The sequence below is a fragment of the Orbicella franksi genome, chromosome 6, assembly GCF_964199315.1.
Source record: "Orbicella franksi chromosome 6, jaOrbFran1.1, whole genome shotgun sequence".
In the NCBI taxonomy this organism is placed as follows: Eukaryota; Metazoa; Cnidaria; class Anthozoa; order Scleractinia; family Merulinidae; genus Orbicella; species Orbicella franksi.
The window spans coordinates 6,056,878-6,078,317 of record NC_138150.1 but is presented as its reverse complement, the minus strand read 5'-3'; the positions used below and the strand labels follow the sequence as shown (position 1 = coordinate 6,078,317).

The 21,440-nt window shown below is 37.2% G+C and overlaps 2 protein-coding genes across 2 annotated transcripts; both read left to right on the top strand.

The window, feature by feature from the left end:
* Nucleotides 1-41: 41 nt before the first annotated feature.
* LOC145490926 (U1 small nuclear ribonucleoprotein 70 kDa-like) lies at nt 42-12,930 on the top strand. Its single transcript, XM_081470041.1, has 11 exons — nt 42-283; nt 1,076-1,138; nt 1,482-1,536; nt 1,998-2,065; nt 2,230-2,292; nt 4,014-4,095; nt 8,601-8,702; nt 9,486-9,570; nt 10,473-10,682; nt 11,328-11,545; nt 12,260-12,930. Exons 1-10 carry the CDS (start codon nt 140-142, stop codon nt 11,542-11,544), a joined length of 1,089 nt encoding a protein of 362 aa, XP_081326167.1. The 5' UTR covers nt 42-139; the 3' UTR covers nt 11,545; nt 12,260-12,930.
* A 1,144-nt stretch (nt 12,931-14,074) lies between these two features.
* LOC145490928 (transmembrane protein 41B-like) lies at nt 14,075-21,432 on the top strand. The gene is made up of 8 exons (XM_081470042.1): nt 14,075-14,091; nt 14,178-14,302; nt 16,086-16,209; nt 16,853-16,981; nt 17,316-17,409; nt 17,924-18,028; nt 19,034-19,172; nt 19,973-21,432. Exons 2-8 carry the CDS (start codon nt 14,179-14,181, stop codon nt 20,140-20,142), a joined length of 885 nt encoding a protein of 294 aa, XP_081326168.1. The 5' UTR covers nt 14,075-14,091; nt 14,178; the 3' UTR covers nt 20,143-21,432.
* The last annotated feature ends 8 nt before the right edge of the window (nt 21,433-21,440 follow it).

Genomic DNA, 21,440 nt, shown 5'->3' with positions numbered 1-21,440 from the left:
GCTCCTCGTGAAGCACATGAAACATTGCGGTGCGTTCTTCACGGCGGTTCGTTGAATTTCGGAACTGAATTTCTACTCGTTTTTGAATAGTAGTGGTTATAATTTACCGTGAGCTCATAGGAAATTCGTTGGAAGGACAATGACGGCCTTTTTGCCGCCGAATTTGCTGGCATTATTCGCTCCACGCGATCCGATTCCTTACCTAGCACCTTTGGATAAACCAGCTTGGTTGAAACGACCATGGCCTTACAGCGGCCTTGCAACGTATGTCAGAGAATTTGAGGTAAGGAGCTTGTTTGCAACTTGTTTTACCAAAGGAAAATGTTCTCAATAGTGTGATCTTGAACTGATTAAGTAAAACAGGGTTGATTTCGTAGCCACAAGCCATCGGTGTGGTGTGTGGCGTTAATCAGATCCCGGTAAATCGATCAGATGATCTCTAAAGAAATAAGTTACATCAATTTTAGTTTGAGCTCATAGTCAGTTAATTAGGGTTAGTGTGAATATGGCAGGTGTTTATGAATTTTCAAACTTAAATAAAAACTACTCTTTACACATTGATCTTTATAATAGATTTTTTTATTGCAACGTACAAAGATGAATAATTTCCTTATAGACCAAATGAACCCTCAAAATGTGGAATATCAAACTAGTTCGATTTGTGTAAGCTTGTGTCTTGTATATATCAAAGATCGTGTCAGTTGAAACCAAACAAAACAACTGTAAGTTAAAAATCTTGGAATGTTGTTTGTTGTTTTAGTATCACATCAACTACAAGCATATCACATTCAAAACCTTTCAATGGTTTAACACATAGTAACCAGTTATATGTTACAGTTCAAGCTGGCTATCTGATCTCGAACCTGCAAAGAAAGTGAAACAAGTTCAGGATAATGGGAGTTCGAGGTAGCCAATAGTAAATGACTGAAAAGTATATTCAAGGGAAAATAATTTGAGTTCCAGATAGCTAGCAGGAAGTTTAGGATAGCCAAGCTCAAGGTAGCGAAGGTCTACTGTACATGATCGTGTCTTTAGTTTCAGATGTAAACAACTCTGATCTTCTTTGTTTTCAAAGGATCCTAACTTAACTCCCCCACCAACCCGAGGAGAAACAAGAGATGAAAAAACTGAACGAAAGGTAAAGTAGCTTTTATAAATAAATGTATACAATGTGAAAGAGAGTGGGCTGTGTTTCTTCTCTTTTTACTTGAAGTTCCAGAGAACGTATTCATGTGAGAGACAAGAAAGGAGGCCTATATGTACATTTTTCGTTATTTTCACTTCCCAAGTTCACAGATTTATGTAGTGAGCTGTAAGTTATTACAATGTTGATCAAAATTTATGCCCTGAAAATAATAAAACGGTACAGTTTTTAATAGAAATCCCTTGTAGATTACCCTAAAGCTTCCAATTCAAAATCAGCCTAAAACTGTGGTTTATTACCATTCCCAGTTTTGATCTCAATGGCATTTTCATTTCAGAGGAAGGAAAAAATTGAGCGCACAACAAAGTTTCAAGAAGACCAGATAGAACAATGTAAGTGTTGATATTTGCCTTTGTCTAGTTTCATCTACAGTCCTATAAAGATAGTGGAGGTGCGGCGGCCTCATGGTTAGTGTGCTCGCCTCTAGATCAAGTGGTCTGGGTTCAAACCCTGACCAGGGACATTGTGTTGTGTTCTCGGGCAAGACACTTTACTCTCACAGTGCCTCTCTCCCCCAGGTACATAAATGGGTACTGGGAAATTTAATGCTGGGGGTAACCCTGGGATGGGCTAGCATCCCATCCAGTACGGGAGGGGAGGGGTAGAAATACTCTTAGTCATTTCATGCTATAGAAACTGGAGATAAGCACCAACCTGATGAGGGCCACTTGGCTTGTAAGCAGACGTTACCTATAAAGACACCACAAGGATCGAATACTGCAAGCTCAGCTTTTTACCTCTTGTAATAAATTCTGGCCATACTAAATGTATTCATGTTGGACTCTTTTTGCAGGGGACCCTCATAATGATGCTAATGCCGTGGGAACTGATGCATTCAGGACACTTTTTGTGGGAAGAATTGTATGTAGACAATCTTTACTTCTTCACTGTATTATTGATCCTTCATATTCTTAAATCACACGATGAGCCCCGCTAAATCACAAGATGAGCCCATTAATTTTTATGTTGTTCTTTTGGAGATGTAAAGTCATATCTACATGTATTTTTGCTCGTATTTGTTATAGAATTATGATACCTCTGAATCTAAACTCAGACGAGAGATGGAGCTCTACGGGCCAATCAAAAGAGTGAGTGATAATGTTCTACATTTTACATAATTTGAAAGTATTCTATCATAGTTTTGATAGTGCTTACAAATGTGTACATCTGCTAAGCCAATAAGAATGCGATTTTGTATAAATTTGTGTTTTGTATTTTTTAATTTTTCCACTTGACAATTTGAATACAGCAGTGTTAAAATAAAGTGCAGTGATAGGAAAGTGGAAAGGGCACGATATAGCACAGGGCGCCCAGACGTTGAATAAGATTAATACGTGACATTATTCTGTTGGCGATTGCATTACAATTTTAGCCGTTTATAAGACAACGTATGAGAATGCTTCGAAAATTACTCTAAATGCTACGTGTAGAAAACAATTTGAATAAAATGGTGTTTGCATTGCGTTATTTTGATGTCTCTGGATTCCTGGAGGTGGTTTAGAGCCATTTAGGCAAGTTTTACTTTCTGGCGGTTTGCTTCCCCTAAAGAGAAACGAAAGGCGGGCGACCCACTGGCGTGATGGCATGCACTCAAAGCTCCATAAATTCCACAGAAATGGTCTAATCTCGTCAAAATTGCCTCATGGCAGCCGTCGATAACTCTTCTTCCCATTCGCTTTCTCCCAAGGTTCCAAAGTTTATCTTAATCGCCCGAGAATCGCTGGTTTTCCAGCTCTTGCTTTCCATTTCTGCTCCGTCTCGATCCGTAACCGATTATCTTGGGCACAGGATTTGAATTTTTAGCTTAACGACTGCGCCATCGTGACAAAGTCGCCTCCAACCGTCGAGAGGCACGGGGAATTGGTCAGTTACTCGTTGCCATCTCTCGCTGCAGTTAACATTGCTTTTAGGTGCTAAATTCAGCTGAACATTGTTTGCTTCTTGTATTTTTGCAGTTAACAATGCTTTTAGGCCCTAATTTCAGTTAACACTGCGGCACGGTGCAATTTGCATGATCAAAAAATGCCCCGTGCCTCTCGACGGCTGGAGGCGACTTTGTCACGATGGCACGGTCGTTAAGCTAAAAATTCAAATCCTGTGCCCAAGATAATCGGTTACGGATCAAGACGGAGCAGAAATGGAAAACAAGAGCTGGAAAACCAGCGATTCTCGGGTGATTAAGATAAACTTTGGAACCTTGGGAGAAAGCGAATGGGAAGAAGAGTTATCGACGGCTGCCATGAGGCAATTTTGATGAGATTAGACCATTTTTGTGGAATTTACGGAGCTTTGAGTGCGGGCCGTTGGGCCAGTGGGTTGCCCGCCTTTCGTTTCTCTTTAGGGGAAGCAAACCGCCAGAAAGTAAAACTTGCCTAAATGGCTCTAAACCACCTCCAGGAACTCAGAGACATCAAAATAACGCAATGCAAACACAAGGTAAGCCATTTTATTCAAATTGTTTTCTACACGTAGCATTTAGAGTAATTTCCGAAGCATACTCATACGTTGTCTTAAAAACGGCTAAAATTGTAACGCAATCGCCAACAGAATAATGTCACGTATTAATCATATTCAACGTCTGGGCTGCCTGTGGATATAGTAAACTAATTATATGCCCTTTAATTAGATATTGTACATTAATTTTGGGATAAAAAGAAAACTAGTATAAAAGAGGTTAAATTCATCACCAATAGAGTAAATGTATACTTAGTTATATAACACATGAGAGTGTGATTTTGCCAATGGTTGGCCACTGGGTTGTGCTAAGTACGTATAGTTTACTGGTTTCTTTTTGCTGTTTTGTTTACAGATCCATATTGTCCATAATGTAAACAACACCAAACCCAGAGGTTATGCATTCATTGAATATGAACATGAGCGAGACATGCATGGTATGTATCCAAAGATATTCAAAGAGTATTAAACTTAAATGAAAGCTTAGAATTGAAAATAAACACTTAAAAGTTATCTTAGGAGAGCTTGAGAGCTCAATTTGATAGTGGTTTTCAAAACTATGTGATCTCAGTTCAGTTCAAAAGACTGACTCTCGTGGCTTCCTCCAAGCAAAAAATCCCTTTTAGGATTGATCAGCCTGGAAAAAGTTCCCTATCCCAAGTTTAACAGGAATTGTAAAGTTTATGTCTTTAAACTTCTTTGGCTACTAGAATAATTGTTGAATTTGGCCAAGCAGTGTCCTGTTAGAAAATGAATCTGTGTTATGATTGTGTGCAGATGTGCCAAATAGTCTACAGACAGGAAAATTGCCCAAAATAAAAAGAATTTTAAAGAAGAAATTTTCAAAAAAGATTGCCCAAAATAAGACTTTGTTTGTCACTGAAAGTATGATTGAACTCCTGATTTCACATAACTTTGAAAACCAATACAATACTTGTTATTTTTGATTAAATATACTTGTTCATATCTGAGTATTTGGGATAAAAACAAAAGTGATGTCTTTTTGGTGAGGACACATTTCTAAGTGAAGACTGCACTGCTGTACCAGGTACAAAATGGCTATAAGAAGGTCTGACTCAAGGTACAATGGTAATGGTTGCAATAGTAGTCTTGCTTTGTTCTCTAAGTACATGTAAATTATATTATACAAGTACATCGGTGTGATTCTTTGTCTTTGACACATTATTACACCAGACCACCCACTCTAAAAGTTGGGCTTTCAGTTTAAGGTCGTTGCAGTTTTAGTTTAGCCTTTGTGAAGAAGTTTTCATTTTGTTTGGCTCACTTTTTGAAATAACACTGAAAAATGTTCAATAAAAACAGTAGTAGTCCTGTAAAATACATTTATTGTCTGAACATTGGCACACAATTTTTGCTAATGAGAATAAATTTAGAGTTATCAAATTGGCTGGGCTGGTTTAAGTTTGTGTAAAAGATAATGGATTGATTTTTTGTTCAGAGAGTTATCTGAATTTACAATGCTATAATGTCATATTTTGTTCATCAAATAAAACTGTGGGAGCATAAAGTACTCCTAGGAAATTAAAAACATGAAGTCTTTTTTTTCGAAGAAAAGGGCCAGTAAACCTAAAAATTCTCTATAAAGTTTGAATCACATCCAGCTTCAAGGAAAGCTGTTTTTGTTCTATTTCCCTTAATAATGCCATCTACTTGTGGTCCAGTAGATTTAAACCTTTGCTATTTCTTGCATTGGACAATCAATCACCTTGCTTGTTTTAAGCTTTCTACCTGTTGTGGGCATTTTTTGCACCCCAGAACCTGGTTAAGTTGTGATCTAGGTGTAAAGCTCTGGAAAGTCCTGGTAAGCAGAGGTTTGTCTGACATCTTTACTAAGTTTGGCTCTTTTGATCGAATCTTGCAGTGAATACTTTATCACTCACCATCACATGAAAGTGAGAGTAATCTTTGATGAGCCAGTACTTGGTTAACTTTTCCCAATACTCTTGAATTGTCCTGAAAGATAATCAGGTAAAATGGTGGGTATAGGTGTCGAACAGGTAAAACTTCACTTTTTCAACTCAAAATACTTGAGTTCAAATTGATCTTTGGGCAATTTAGTTCATTTGGATGTCAATGAAAAAAACATTTAACCCTATTCCTATAAAACAATTGCACTGGAATGTAGAAGAGTGAAAGAAAGGCTTACATAATGATTGGAAATTAATTTTCTTTCAACATGTGGCAAGTTTTGGTGAGCTGAAGAGGTACTGTAGAACGTAAAAGCCTTGAAAGCAAAATAAATTTTAAACAGTAAATCATCCAAGCAACACTTCTACAAAAGCAACACAAATATTCTTTTTAGTGGAATTTTCTTGTAAAGGATCAAGCTTAGATACTTTTCGTTAAAGAGGGGATTTCTGGTGACTATAAGTCATATAGGAGTGTTCTGATAACAACATTGGCCAACAAACTAGTATTTGGTTCCAAAAATGATACCAAGAGGGTTGTTTGTATTTCACTGAGACAAGAACATAAAAGAGTTGGTTTTCTAAGTGTTAAGACCATATGGTGGGCTATTGGGGAAGTAAAATAAAGGGGAAACAGGTGTGAAACCTGCCATGCAGGCTACAACGTGCGAAGGACATGATTATGTTTTTTAAAACAAATAAATTGGACTGTTAAGCTGCACTGGAAACTGGAAGATGCAAGGTTAAAGTGTTAACTTTGACAATATAGGCAGGTGCAGCATAACTGTATTTCGGAAAGGAGCTTTCAGTTTCTCTTGCGATAAGCTGCAATGCAACATCATGCTTGGCTTTTGAAACTGCGCTTAAACCAACATTGAATCCAATTGCAGCACAGTATCATTGGCTAATATTGATTTTTTAAATAACTATTAATTAAATATTCTCTCGGGTGAGTATTACCAAGGGAAGCCAATTAGCAATTTGCTTCCAAGTACCTTACATGTATAATTTTTTGGCTCCGTGTTAAGGTACTTTTCTGGGAAAAATTGCATTCATAGTTTCCGTAGTTGAGTTATCTTGTGTTGACATAACTCTATGGATACATTAACAAATTGTTTTTACTCTTTGCTAATAACATGACTTAAATTTCTTTGTTAAATGGTTGTCAACTTTTCACACTACCATTGGTTTCTTGTTTATTTCCAAAAAAAGTTAATTTCAAACTCTCATTGCCTGTTATCACTAGCATGCCCTGTATTCAATTGACCCAAAGAAAGATTTTTTAGAGGGCAGGGGTAGCCCTTTGATTGGCTTCCCTTGGTGAGGTCACTGGCTGTGCTGGTAAGGAACTCCAGTGACACACGCACACTACTGGAGAGCAATGAATGTCACCACTCTTTGCCGAGTAATGTTGGTTCAGTTAGGACCTGGCAAGAGTGTGAGTATTCTTACACTTCATATTTTTTCATCGCCTTGAATTCCTTGCAGTTGTCTGACAATAAGTTAACACATTTTGTCAGCTAGGAGATTTTGTTTTGATGTATGTAGACTACAAGTAATCCCTCGTTCACTTAGCGTGTGGTGTATGATGCAAAAGAAAACTGCAAGAGAAAAATCGCCACCCAAAATCCTGAAGGCGTGAAAAGCGCAATCTTGCACTCGATCTCATATTTTTTTACTCACAATTTTCTTTCATGTTACACATGACAAACTAAGCGAGAGAGGGACTGCTCATAGTCTATGATTTATCACCAAATTCTCTGAACTGACAGAAATGTTTGGTAATCAGATTTTTAACTTGGGATGGAAAGTAAACAAATCCAGAGAAATTAATAATGAATGAAAACCAGGGTTCTTTGGCAGTGTATGTTGGTGTAAAATGTTCTTGTGGGCTTTGTACAACTTCTTGCTCCTGGCGTCTTTTTGCAGGAAATTGAAAACAATTTTCCCCCTTGTTGTCACTTGAAAATCTTAAAATTATTGTATAAACCACCCTTTACAAATGAGGAGAGAAAGTCTGCATTAGTACAGCTGCAACGTGTCAGTACACTAGGTATATTATATTACAGAGGAAAGGTATTTTCAAATACCTGTACCCATTTATATGACTGTATCTTTCTTGTAGTCATCATCAAGTTTCTTAGATGTAATGAGTTCTAGAGCTTGACAATTCTGTCAGTATTCAACCTTGACTTAATTCCGTTTCCTGCAGTGGGAAGTGCTGCCAGGAAATTTCAACCTAATGCACCTAAATGTTGCAGTTGAACTGATGTTGACCCACTTTGTTCATTTTTTGGGAAGCAGCATGTCCTTTAGGTGATAAACCCTTGAAATTATTTTGAGGTAAAGCAGCTTATCCACGCTATCATGCAGTCAACCTTCAGTTATACAGAATTTTTCTGTTTTTCTGAATTTAATTCAGTAGTGGCTTATAGAAAAGTGAACGTAGTGTAATGATAATTCCACAAAGTGATGCAATAAATTTTGGATTCAATAAATTATGCAACTTCTGGCCATACTTGCCCTCAAGTTCAAGGCTCTTTATGTGAGCTTCTCATAATCTGAATGACTTGAGGTGCGACTGCACTTAAGAGACAACGCAAATTGTATTAAGAAGGGAACAACCCAGGCCCATAAAAAAATGGTGACATGGGTGCACTTGGTTGGTAAGTTAATTGGCAGTGATAGGTGTGACATCAATGGCAAAGACTATATTGACTCATTTTGAAGAAAAAAATAAAAACAATACAGTTCTGGTGAAAAAAAGTTCTTTCTTCTACTGAAATAAAAGCTGCCGGCTTGCAAAATGCAGGCAAAAATGGTCTGATTTTGTAAAGAAAAATATTTGTTGCACATTGTTGTATGCAAGACTTGTAAGTCTGCAAGGTCAATATTGTCTCTGCCATTGATGTATTCAGGTAAGTGTCATGCATCCCTTGAAACTGCTATACACATTATTCCACTAATAATCTGACATTGTTAACATTTGCACTTGTTTTGTGTTTGTGTTGCAGCTGCTTACAAGCATGCTGATGGAAAGAAGATCGACGGCAGGAGGATTGTTGTGGACGTGGAGAGAGGTCGCACAGTCAAGACATGGAAACCAAGACGACTTGGTGAGTTTACTGTGATGTAAATGTACACTGTAAAGTTACCACTCTCACACAGTTCTGACATTAGTTTGAAGTGGTGACAGTGTAACATGTAAAAAAAATAAAATAAAATAAGTGACCTATATTTACCCTTGGCAGTGTTTATAACCCAAATGCTAATGGGACCAAGCAAACAACTGAAACAAATAAGTCAATTTGAACAGAAAAGTGTTAAGAATCCCAACTGGCCGGAGGCAAACCAGTTGTATTTACAAGCGTGGTTGAGGTTTTGAACTTGGGACCACCATAAAACAAATTCCAGGGTGTCGTCAGAACAGGACTTGAACCCTGGGCTACTGGATTGTGAGTCAGACATGCTGACCTTTGGGCCATGCAGTTGTTTTGTGAGAATTTCACTCCCTTATCAAAAGTGATATCAAGAATGAAAGATCTAAACTTAGTCGAAGACTTAATCAAATGCTTGTGGTAATCTGCCCTTGGGGGTTGGTAAGACTAAGGTGAATGGCCAAACAAACAGCATCACGTTTTTTATCGTCACTGACTGGCGAGTTCTGTGAGCCAAATTTCTCTATGCTTAATTATGGCCCAGCTCTTGATAAACCGTTGCTTGTAAATATTGCTGGGACAAGTACCTTAAATTCTAAAAAAATATTGAGAGCAAGGAGCAAAATAATACTGTCAGTTGCCAGCTAGTCTAATTTCTGGACGCACAATTTTTAGCCAAACCAAAGAAAGTGGAATCTAGTGTTATGCTTTCCAAAGTGAAGGACATCTTTTTCTATGCAGGGGGAGGACTCGGTGGCACTCGTGTTGGTGGCCCAGATGAGAACATCAAGCATTCAGGACGCGTGGAGAATACAGAGAGATATGAGTAAGCAGCATTGGTTTACGGACACTTAACAAGCTGAATGCCTTTCAGTTTGCAATGCTAACTGATCCCAACCCAGTATTTATCACTGCAGTTTAGTTTTTTTTGCTATTCTTTTAACAAGGCTTCTGTCCTGCCAGCTAGCAAGCCAATATTCATGCGTTACCGTGTGGCAAGAAATTTTTGCGGGTTCTAAATTTTGTGATTGTTGCGGTATTTTTCCGCGATCGGCAGAAGGAAGTTCCCTCAAAAATTTTATCCTCAAACATTTATTCCACCGGCGAAATTTTAGTTGCAAACCTTATTATGTAGAATCTTCTTGATTCTATTTATTTCAAAAGACGTTTAAATAAAACGGTGAAATTGCCCATGGTACACTACAGGTGTAGCTGCGAAAACGTTTATGGAAAAGTTTCGTCTGAAAGTACTATCAGCCGCACTGGGGCAAGACGTAATTGTAACAGAGTGACTGATTACCACGTAGTGTAATACCAAAAATATGCCGAAAATGTTGTATTTGAAATAAACTCGACTTTGGGTTTCTGAAAATCGCAAAAATTGATAACCAGCTCGCAAAACCAGTCTTTCTCGATCGCAAAAATTAGTTCCCGCAAAATACAAAAAATCGCCGATCTGCGAAACAGAACTCCCGCAAAAATTTGGAGCCACACATTACCATTTTCCACTGTTATTGAACCAGAATAGCTCGTACAATTTTAGAGCTGTGAAATAATCAAACAGTAACGCTTAACGGCGAGTGACTGGCCTGCTTTGGATTCAAAGATTAGTTAATTATTTTATGAAAATGTGTGGATTCCTAGTCATTTTTCAGCATAAGTTTTGCCAAAAAATTGCGCAACCACCAAGCTTCTATAATTGTTGTCATCTATTCTTTCACTTGGCAGGGATCGCGAAAGAGATAGGGGGGACAGAGGAGATCGTGACCGAGACCGCGAGCGTGAGCGTTACAGGGAACGTGACCGTGATAAAGATCGTGAACGTTACAGGGAACGTGACAGAGATCGTGACCGCGACCGTGACCGCGAAAAGGAACGTCGGAAACACAGAAGTAGGTCACGCGAAAAAGACCGTGATCGTGATCGCGACCGTGACAGGTGAGAAAATGGTATTCTTCTGATGCAATCTTTGTGATAAGAACAGATCGTTTTCACTGCCACGCAATCAAAAAAGTTGATAAATCGAAAACCAATCAGTGGATAAAGTCACGAAATCGTGATGTTATAGAAGATATGTAAAGAAGACACTTCTCCAAGTTTTAGGTCTGTGCTTTTTCCCAAACTTCAGATATTCGTTGAAACGTTTTCCACAAATTTACAGAGCCCAGTGAGGAGCCGCCATGTTGGAACTTACTTTGGCTATCTTGGCGACTGATTACCTGTACTGAACAAACCTGTAAATGAACAGTTTTCCTAATGCTCTAGCTTCTGAAAAGGCTAAACATCGCGAGATAAGTATCTATTTTTCGACAAACGCGATCATAGCTGTCACGCACCGTCATAACTCCGAAATTCGAAATGGTCTGGTTTCCAAACGAAGCACGCTACTGAGCTGAAAAGTTGTGAACAGATGTAACAGTAGCACATCTTATGCCTGATGAGGATAAAAACTTTGGTGGCTCTTTAGTTTTGGATTTAAGAACTTGATGACGTCGGGTGAAAACGATCTATAATAAGCCTTGGCCCTTGGGTCTTTGATGAGTGTTTTACACACGATTGTGTGACATCCTTTTTCGTCACCAGGGATAGGGAGAGGCGGCGTGATCGTGACCGTGACCGTGACAAAGATCGTGGTGATCGCGGGGAACGTGACCGAGAAAGGGAGCGTGACAAAGAGCGTGATCGCGATCGTGACCGTGATCGTGAAGGAGAAAGAATCAAGGAAGAGCCAAATGGTGAATACCCACAGTACGACAACGAGAGCCAAATGGACAACAACAATATGGAGATGGTGGACTGAGGTAAGATCAGTTGATTTGTTTTGCCAATTCTCAATCAACAGACCAATTTTGATATATTAAAATTCAGCCGAACACAGTAGACCTCAGCACGAGGCTCTGGGGAATAAACCCCACAAACTCTGTGGTTATTCCCCAGAGCCTTGTACTGAGGTTTATTGGCTGAATTTTAATGTATCGAAATAGGTCCTTTTTCTTCATGTTTAGTATTTAAGGGGCTTAGTCACAGCATTTTGAGTAATTTTGGCCATGTACAAAATGACCTTTCAATTGAAGGATATCTGAAAATAGTAGTTTACTAAGACAGAAACACACCAAGGGGATAATAATAAACCATAAAGGAACAAGGATGGTTAAGGATGGAGAAAATTAACATGGATTACAAACAACGAACTTCATACATTTAGACTGGTTAGTTGATCGACTAGTTGAGTTTGGCGTGATGATGAAATGCGAGTGAAAAAAGGGGGGTGGGATGGGGGTGGGGGTCTTTGCCCATTCTTCGTTCTTTGTTCTGATCTCGTTGCGTTGCTCTTCATCTAACCAGACGCCTGGAAGAGACCACACCTATATACTTAATAAGAGTGCTTGCAGATCATTTAAATTCTACCCTCTTCAATTAACGACCTAAAGCTACAAAATTCTCCCCAGTTGTTTTCACTTGTTTTGTGATGTAGAAAAGCTTTCCCCTCACGCTGGTTTTTGTTCTTTTTGCAGATTTTACTGAAGGACAACCTCTGGAATGACCTTTCTCTTTTACGCACAGGAACCTTCTCAAGAAACAAAGCTTGAACACCTGCACTTAACGTTCTTAGCTAGAAAATTCCGTTGTCGATTCGTTGTGTAACAGGAAATCTCTGTTTCTCTATGAGCATTGTGTGACTACTCAAATGACGGTGACAAAAGAGGCTAACAGTTAGGTGGTCACGCAATCTTCATGCCTGCGACTTAAAAAGGCTAGTTCACTTTTAAAAGCAAAATTTGTGTAAACGGCTGGAAATTCGAGATTAAAAAAAAAATCGTTAAAATAGTTTTAGTGCTGTGGAAGTGAATAAGTTTACCCATTCATCGGCTCTTATGTCGCAGGCTGAAGTTTGTTTTTTAGAATGTAATGTAAGTATCTTTTCTCTCTCTTTCGTTTGGGCAAAATTGTCGCTGTTTATGATGAATAGCCCGACTGTCATTCCGGTGAATAGTTATCATTAGAGACAATTTCAAACAACATGCATCATTTAATACTGCATCTTCGTACTCGAATTTTACAGTCGCATAATTACTCGGTAGTTAATCTTATTTTATATTTTAGTTCATAAATGGCTAGTTCTCTTTTTACAATACTGGAATGTAATTGCCGAGTTTAAATAAATACGAAAGAACTGTTGACTCCACTTTGCTCTTGTCTTATCACATTGAGCAAAACGCCGAAGACTCAAGATGGTAGGGTCTGGTAGAAATTGTAGCTGTGAAAACTGCAATAGGCCACGTTCGATATCTCAATATTCTAGCATGGCTCCGAGGCTTTCAGGACAAAATTGCAAGAGACTTGGATACAAAGGAAATAACCACCAAATATAGAATATTGTCCTGAAAGCCTCTGAGCCATGTTAGAATATTGATTTATCGAACGTGGCCTATTACTGCGCTTTTTTTGCGCTCGTATGAAGCTCGATGATCCCAAGTTGCTACTGTGAGCTACTGTGTGCCATTCCCCCGCCAGTCAAAAATCATCAAGAATTTGTGGCTCTAAAACCTGCTGGATAACTAGCAAGCGTAGAAACTCTGAACGAAGGGCTGGTTTCTGGTTCGCGATAATTCACCTTTATAAGCAGGAAAAAAGGTTTCCCGTCCCCACCTCCGCATGAGTTGATTTTTAACAGTGGCTTGATGTATAACAGTGACAGATCATCTGTTCCGATTTGGCCTCTCTGATAATTCGTTTTTGAATACAGATGTTTCGATAAATTCTAGTTATGAGTCACTTGTATTTTCCTCAGGTGGTTTCGAAATTTGTTTTGTTGTTGCTGTTGTTGAAGGAATAAAATATGACGGTTTGCGGAAAGTACACCCTCTAAATAATTTCGGTGAAAGTCGGCAAGAACGTGGCCACTTTGGACCTCAGACCTTGAGTCTCTAAAACCCATTTACAATCTTTCTGGGAATTATAAACCACGAGAAAATAAAATGCATTGAGGGAAGGGCTATCTTTTCTTTCTTTTAGTTTTTTCCTTACCCTCCTACCCTGTTTAGTCGTTTGCCTTTCAAATTAAAATGGCTCCTGTTTGGTAGAGCCACAGAAGACATCTGATCAATGAGCCGTCAGTGCAACCCCGAACAGCAGCAAAATTTTTGAGAGATAATTTTTTTGGTGCCTGGCCTCATGGCGAAAAAATAACCTGAACTTTGGCCGTAATGTTACAACTTAATTGCTAGTGATTTCGCTTGCACTGAATTATCAAGAAATATTCGGAAAATTTCCAAATGAAGCAGTAACTCTTCACTTTCAATGGGAAAAATGCCAGGTTGCTAAGGTCATCCTGTAGGAAACGCCGGTGAGTATATGTACACATGAGGTGTTCCAGCTGGACTTTTGCCCTAATTATTGTGTTTTGTGCAAACGTTTGCAATATTCTGGTAGGATGACAATTAAAGACCTTCCCAACGAACTGCTGAAAATCAAAGGACGAGAACCTTTGCCGCAAACCTATCCAAACCACGTCAACAATATGGCATCTAAGACACACGCCGAACCATCATTCAAAAGTAAGTCATAAGTTTCGTACCCGAGTTCAAGTTCAATGTTTTTTCGCTTGTTGTCTTTAGAGGCTTTTTGGCCATAATCACAGGTCCTGATGGGGAATATTCGATGTGTTGTCAAAAATATGAGCAAATCGATTAACCATGTGAAGACCATTTTTGCTTATTGCAATAAATTGTGTTTCATAGCAAAGTTCATTTGAAATCGTCGAGTGGATAGCACTGCAGATTCATCAGTTTTATTTAGTTCTCGCTGCTAATAGTAAGCTTAACCTTTGTAGTAAAAAAAAACCCTGCAATTTTCTTCGCATATACAGCTAATTAAACTTAAATTTTCCTTTTGCTAGTGATAGTCAGAACATTAATTTTAAGCGTAAGTTTTCCTACATCAAGAGGCTCACTTGAAAATTGTTTTTGCCTTTCTTGCCACCTGTTTGCTTGGCACTTTGTTGATTTTGTAATTTAGGTATAAAGAAAATTTAGTCCTGCATATAGCATTTATTTCTAAGGTATATAATTTGTACTTATATCATGTAATATAATTTAGCAAAATGCATGGAGCATGCTTATGTCTGTAGAGAATAGACTGAGAGCCGGTATTTTCCCAATACAACAATCACGGGTAATAAGAGATTTATTACACAATTTTACGGGACTGAAATGGAGCTTTGGAAACTGGATCTGGTCCAACACTTAGGGTAATATACAGTCAAACCTCCCCTTACGGCCACCTCTGTAGTATAGGTCAGACCTCTGTATTGCGGACAGTTCACTTGGTCTCAGAGAGACCAGAATTTATATAAGCCCAAGTCCTCTAGATTACGGACACCTCCATAACACGGGCACTTGGGTCTGCCCCTTTGGTTCATATTTAAGACTGGTTCTACTGTACTGGATTGGCAAAATTACATACTCTGGTTGTGTTTCTGGACCTGTCAATCATCTTGGCAGACCTCTCAAGTAACAGATGTTCTCTTCAAGAGCTTAAAAGGTCATGTTTGTGGGTTGTGATTGGTAGATTTTGATCCATTTCATTTGTTTCATTTTTCAAGAATTGTTAGATGCTGATGTAATAATTTCACCTCTTTCAATAATAATTATATAAATTATTATAAATAAATGACAGATGTGAAAGGTACAGTCATTACGTTTATGGCTGTGTTTGAGAAAGGTTGTCTAAGAGTACACAACAATGCATGGTATTATGCATTTTGGTACAGTTAGACCCCACTAATTTGAACTCGGTTATTTCAGATTCCCTGTTAGTTTGATCCCTTGGATTTATCCTTCAATCATTTATTATCCGCTATTTTGAAACCCCACTTTATTGAAACATATTACATTTCCCATGAGAGTTTGAAATAGTGGGGTTTAACTGTAATTTGCTATTCAAGTTTGTCAAAGTTCACAGTGTTTCACATGAAGGAAGGAGAAACTACAAAATAATACATGTGCTCATGAATTCAAATTTTCCTCTGTCCTACCAAAGCACACTAAGCTTTGATCAAACAGTGGTAAACTTGGTAAAGTCTGCGTACAAGCCAAGGTGCCCATCAGGCTGGTAACTGTAGCATGAAGCAACTAGGAATAAATTAAAAAATATATTTCTACTCCCCCCTGGATTGGATGCTAGTCCTTCGGAGGGTTACCCTCCAGTATTAAATTCGCTGGTACCCATTTGTACACATGGGTGGTAAGCTTTTGGCATTTTTTTGTACGCTTCTCAAAACATCTTTAAACTTAAACTTGTTCACCATGCTGTGACTCTTTCTTTCTTTCTTTTTTTCAGATTCAAGGGAAACATCGCAAAAGGTGGAAAGCAACACAGGACCTTTTATCTTCCTGGGACTAATATTTTTAGGCTCTCTTGTGGCAATGGCTTTTGTTTATTGGAGTTTTCCCCAGCTAAGACCGTGAGTCACAATCAAAAGATCTGATAAATAGTTATTCTCATCCAGTATTTTTACTTTCTCCTACACAAAGGAAAACTCTGCTGTTTTGAAAAATTGGCCTAAAAATGGACATCCAACTATGTTATCCAAATCAAATAATTTTTGCTCAGAATTGCTAGACCGAATATGAAATTTTGTGAGCGAATAAAGGGGGCTTCTAGACACTTTTCTGAATATAATTTGTTCAGGAGAAAAGTTTGAAAGAATTGCAATTAATGATCGTTAAAATGTTCTTATTATGTTGTCTCACAAGTTTGCAGAATTTCTATGAAGTATTGCATGTCTAAATAATTCAAAAATAGCATTTTCACCTTAAATTCTCACACAAATCTAAGCACACATATCAACCCACCTTTTCAGAAATACAGTAGCAGAGAAGAATTGACATGAACTGGTGTCTTTGAGATTGAATCTACATGAGGTTTTATTTGCATAATAAATATTTGTCTCATTTTTTATTGAAAATGACTTTTAATCAGACATGCTCTCATCAAGTGTAGTTCTGTCTTGATTAGTGCAGTCATTGCCTCCAGGAATGACAAAGATCCATTTTCTTTTTTCGCTGTTTTTGTGATCATAATGTACATTTGTTTATCCTTTATAGAGAAGACAAGGCCAGGATCAAACTTCCCAGAGACATGGAAGATGCTAAAGGCTTAGGAATGGCATTGTCTAATTACAATGATGAATATTTCACTCAAGTTCTTCTAGGATTTGTCATTATTTATATTTTGTATCCTTTTGGTGCTGCTTGTCTACACATGTAGATCTATTATAATAAATAATAATTAAGAGAACTAATAAGAGCCTGGTTTTGAAATACACAAAGAAAGGTTTAGTAATCATTTTACTTGAAATGTTTGTTTGGATTTAATAAACTCACTGACATTACATTTCTGAGCTCAAATATTCAAAGCAAGTTACAAATTATCTCATCTTTTAGTATCAGTCAACAATAAGATATTGGTGATAGTTAAATCTGGGATTAATTTTACATTATGTCAATTCTGTAATGTTCAGTATATGTTCCTGTGGTGAGATTTTTTTTTCCTTAATACAATGTATAGCTTGCAGACATTTGCCATTCCTGGGTCAATATTTCTAAGCATTTTATCTGGATTCTTATTTCCATTTCCATTAGCACTATTTCTTGTATGTCTGGTGAGTGTATTGTGAATAATTGGAGCCTTTTTATGACTAATTTAATAGTAATGGCATAAGGAATAAATTAAAGTTGCTGAGTTGTTTTCACATGAAGTAAGATTACCTTTTAAGTTATTGTAAACTGTTGTTCAAACACGTACTGTATGCTGTGCTGGGTGAAATTTCTTGGCTGTACCTGTAATGAATTTTGTGCCTGAAAATCTATTTTTAATTATCATTTACTGGGTTATCAGTATATTGCTCCAGAAAATACCCGTAACCCACTTTCGTGAAAGGTCTTTTGCTTCGAACACTCCACCCCACCCGACATTTTCTGCCCTCTCCCTCCTTCCTTTGAATTTCTAATTACCTTCTTTCATGTATATAGGGTGGGCATGGGCATTTTCAAGAACCACATGTTCAATTATTATGATGTGGAAAGTACAAAAAGCATTGTTTGTCCTTTCTGTAACATTTTGTCACTCTGCTAACCTGGGGCTTAAACATGTTGACTTGTTTCTCTGTTTCACAGTGTTCCAGTATAGGCGCTTCATTCTGTTATTTGTTGTTCTACTTGGTTGGTAGACGTCTTGTACAATATTACTTGCCTGACAGAGTTGCTCAGTGGTGTGAACAGGTACATTTAGTGATGATAACATTGCACAGTATTCTCCCGCAATTCACACTGGATATAAGGCTTGGACTTCACTATAAGAAAACATTGATTTATGGCCGAGGCATGACGTAACTGACTGTTAGTGAGTGGATGCAAATTTGCTAGTCTTGTCTCAGCAGCTCTACTGGCATTTTTTTTATAGGCTTATCAATATATAAGTCAGTATCTTACCCAGATGGACTTTATTGCCCTCCTTCTTAGGATGAATGAAATAATGAAATCCCACAGGGTTCTATCTATGAAATCCAAGTTTTCCAATATTGTGTATTCTAACAACAAGCAAACAAGTATAGGTGAATCTTGTTGCACAAAAAGAACATTTGGTCCATGATTGAGAAATTGGGCGATGCCAGAACACAGCCCATGGAGGCGCAGTGGCCTCATGGTTAACTAGTGCGCTCATTTCCAGATCAAGCAGTCTGGGTTGAGCCGTGGCTGGGGAAATTGTGTTGTGTTATTGGGCAAGCACTTTACTTTCACAGTGCCTCTCTCCACCCAGGTGTATAAATGGGTACCAGCAAATTTAATGCTGGGGAAAACCCTGCGATGGACTAGTATCCCATCCAGGCTGGAGTAGAAGTAGAAATACTCCTGGTCCCTTCATGCTACAGAAATCGTGATACCCTCCAGCTTGATAGGCCGCCTGGCTCATATATGCAGACTTTACCTTTACCAGAGCACAGCCTACATGTAAAATCGATATGCATGTAACTATTTCTGTAATAATATTAATATTTCAACTATCGAGTTGAGTTTGTGACAACTTTTGATTTGGTCTGGAGTAAAAATATTTTTAATTGCATAGGTACTGCTATATTGCTTACAAATGGTGCTGGCAATAATTACAATTAGCATCAACAATTTATTGTCTATTCTTTTATTGATAGGAAAACATAGTTTTAGTACCTTTCCAATGCATAATTGTATGTTATTTGGAGATAACTATGTACAATTATTTTGTTGCAGGTTAACCATCACAGAGACAACCTCTTAAGCTACATCATATTCTTGCGCATCACTCCATTTTTACCCAACTGGTTCATCAATATTTCGTCACCAGTCATAGGTGTACCACTTCTGCCCTTTTTTTTGGGGACATTTGTAGGTAAGTTCCTTGAGCTTTCTTTATACACTCTGTATGTGATCATTTCACTTCCAATCAGTGATTTAAACTTCTTTTTGACAGTATTCATCATTTGGGCAAGGGACCTTTATTAGAATGCACCCACAATTTTACAACAATTTGTACTTCTTGAAATAATTGCAACTCACTTGTGCTATTGGGCAAGTGCAAATTTCAACCCTGGATGGTGATTCATTTAGAAATCTGCTTTCAAGAGCTGAGGGTTCATGCCATTAGAGAAAGCACCCTACACTTAAAAATAATAAAGCTTTCTTAAAACTTGACCAATTTAAATATATCCTCTTAAGGTAACAGTTAACATGCACTTGTATAGCCCAAAGAATTTTGAAGAACAACTAATTCCTAGTAATATTATTAGTATTATAATCATTCTCATTCTCATTATCATCATCATGATCATTATCATTATTATTACTATTGTTATTATCATTATCATTATCATTACCATTATCATTATCATTATTTTTATTATTATGATAATTGTAGACATGCTGCAGCCATAACACTACTTGAAAAAAGACCTGAAAAAAAAAATCAGGCTTTGAACCGGATTTGAACTAATGACCTTTGCAATACTGGTGCATAGACATGATGATATTACTACAGAATTATTATTATTATTATTATAATTATTATAATTATTATTATTATTATAATTATTATTATTATTATTATTATTATTGTTATCATTATTTTTATTATTTGTAATTTTTTTGTTTTTTGACGATGAAACATCTTTTTTATTTTGTTTTTTTTTTTAGGTGTAGCTCCACCATCATTTGGCTTTATAAGTGCAGGAGTTGAGTTATATGTTCTAACGACCACAGGAGATGTGATGTCCTTCAAGTCTATTATGATTGTTGTGGTGTGTGCTGTCTTGTCATTAGCTCCAGTCATCTTCAAGAGACAACTCAAGGCAAAGATAGAATAACAAATTATTTAAGAATGTCTGAATGTTTTAGGAAATATATATTGGTTGGGTAGGGTGGGAATCTTTTTATAAATTTAAAGTTGTTACAATGTTATTTTCAGGCATAGACATGGAGTTAGGAAAAACAACTCACAATTAATTATAATTTTGTGAAAACAATTCATCAGTTATTCTCTTAAATGGTGTAAGGTGAACCCTCTAGGCCTATAGTCACCCCTCTTTAGTGGCTACTTTCACACATGCTATGATTTGGAATTGATATTTCTGACCCTTTGTTGATCCATACACTAAACTGTTGTTGAAAGCTCCCTACATTGGAAACTGCTCTACAACCACCAGGTAATTCTGCTGAGGCTGAATATTGCACAGGGGTTCAACTACGAAAATTCAAATGACCTTACTATATGATAGGGGTGCAAAATGGTCTTTTCAATTTTATGAGTTTCACCAAGCCTAAAAACTTTAATACAAGTCTTGGAGATTGAAAATTGTTTAACATGTGTTTTTGAATGAATCTTGGAGTGCTGAAATTTCATTTTCCATCCCTGCATCTTACTTTGTTTTGGAAGCTGCTACATGGAACTCCTTCATTCATTGTAGACCATCCCTCCTCCTTTACTCTCTTTAGACTCAGCAAATTTTTTTTTATGTTATAGCAAAAATGGACAGTGTGACTGAAAAATTATATGAAAGGGGTTCCTAGTTTTTAATTATCTTGGAAACCGTTATTGTGAAGTTCAGTTTTTTTGGCAGTGGAGGGGTTATATATGTATGTTGTCAATTTTTGCGTGCAAGACGATATACATTGCTGATTTTTAATTTAAGTTGACAGTAACTGTTGTAGTTTAATACAAGGATTAGTAGCTATAGTGTGGAAAATTTTAGTATTTTGCTTTCCATAGTACTTAGTATTTATTGTTATTAATTTTCTATACAAAAAGTGGCAAAATGTGACTGACTATTCACCCAGTCAAGCTTATTTAAGTAAAAAAAAAGTACATATATCTTCATATTTTTACAAATCATATCACGGCAAATTTGTGCTTTTCAGTTGATGCATTACTGGATATTTATGGCTATTAGCTATAGGGTTCTGGAAATAAAATGTACACAGTCATTGAACTTCAACTTGATTATGTGCTCACAGCAACAATCATTCTATGTGCACAGTTCAGTGCTATTACTTAGAAGTTTTATTTATCATTATCAAATTATGAGGTATGTGAAATTATAGACTTATTAATTAAATTGTTAGTGAAAATTAAATGGATGCAATTTGGCTAAACACTTGTTCATGG

What these genes read in the sequence shown, in the direction of transcription:
- LOC145490926 (XM_081470041.1), top strand. Translation starts at nt 140, where the DNA reads ATGACGGCCTTTTTGCCGCCGAATTTGCTGGCATTATTCGCTCCACGC. An exon ending in ACATGAGCGAGACATGCATG is followed by an intron (nt 4,096 to 8,600) that starts GTATGTATCCAA and finishes TTTGTGTTGCAG; the next exon opens with CTGCTTACAAGCATGCTGAT. An exon ending in ATGGAAACCAAGACGACTTG is followed by an intron (nt 8,703 to 9,485) that starts GTGAGTTTACTG and finishes TTTTCTATGCAG; the next exon opens with GGGGAGGACTCGGTGGCACT.
- LOC145490928 (XM_081470042.1), top strand. Translation starts at nt 14,179, where the DNA reads ATGACAATTAAAGACCTTCCCAACGAACTGCTGAAAATCAAAGGACGA. An exon ending in CGCCGAACCATCATTCAAAA is followed by an intron (nt 14,303 to 16,085) that starts GTAAGTCATAAG and finishes TCTTTTTTTCAG; the next exon opens with ATTCAAGGGAAACATCGCAA. An exon ending in TTGCTCAGTGGTGTGAACAG is followed by an intron (nt 18,029 to 19,033) that starts GTACATTTAGTG and finishes ATTTTGTTGCAG; the next exon opens with GTTAACCATCACAGAGACAA.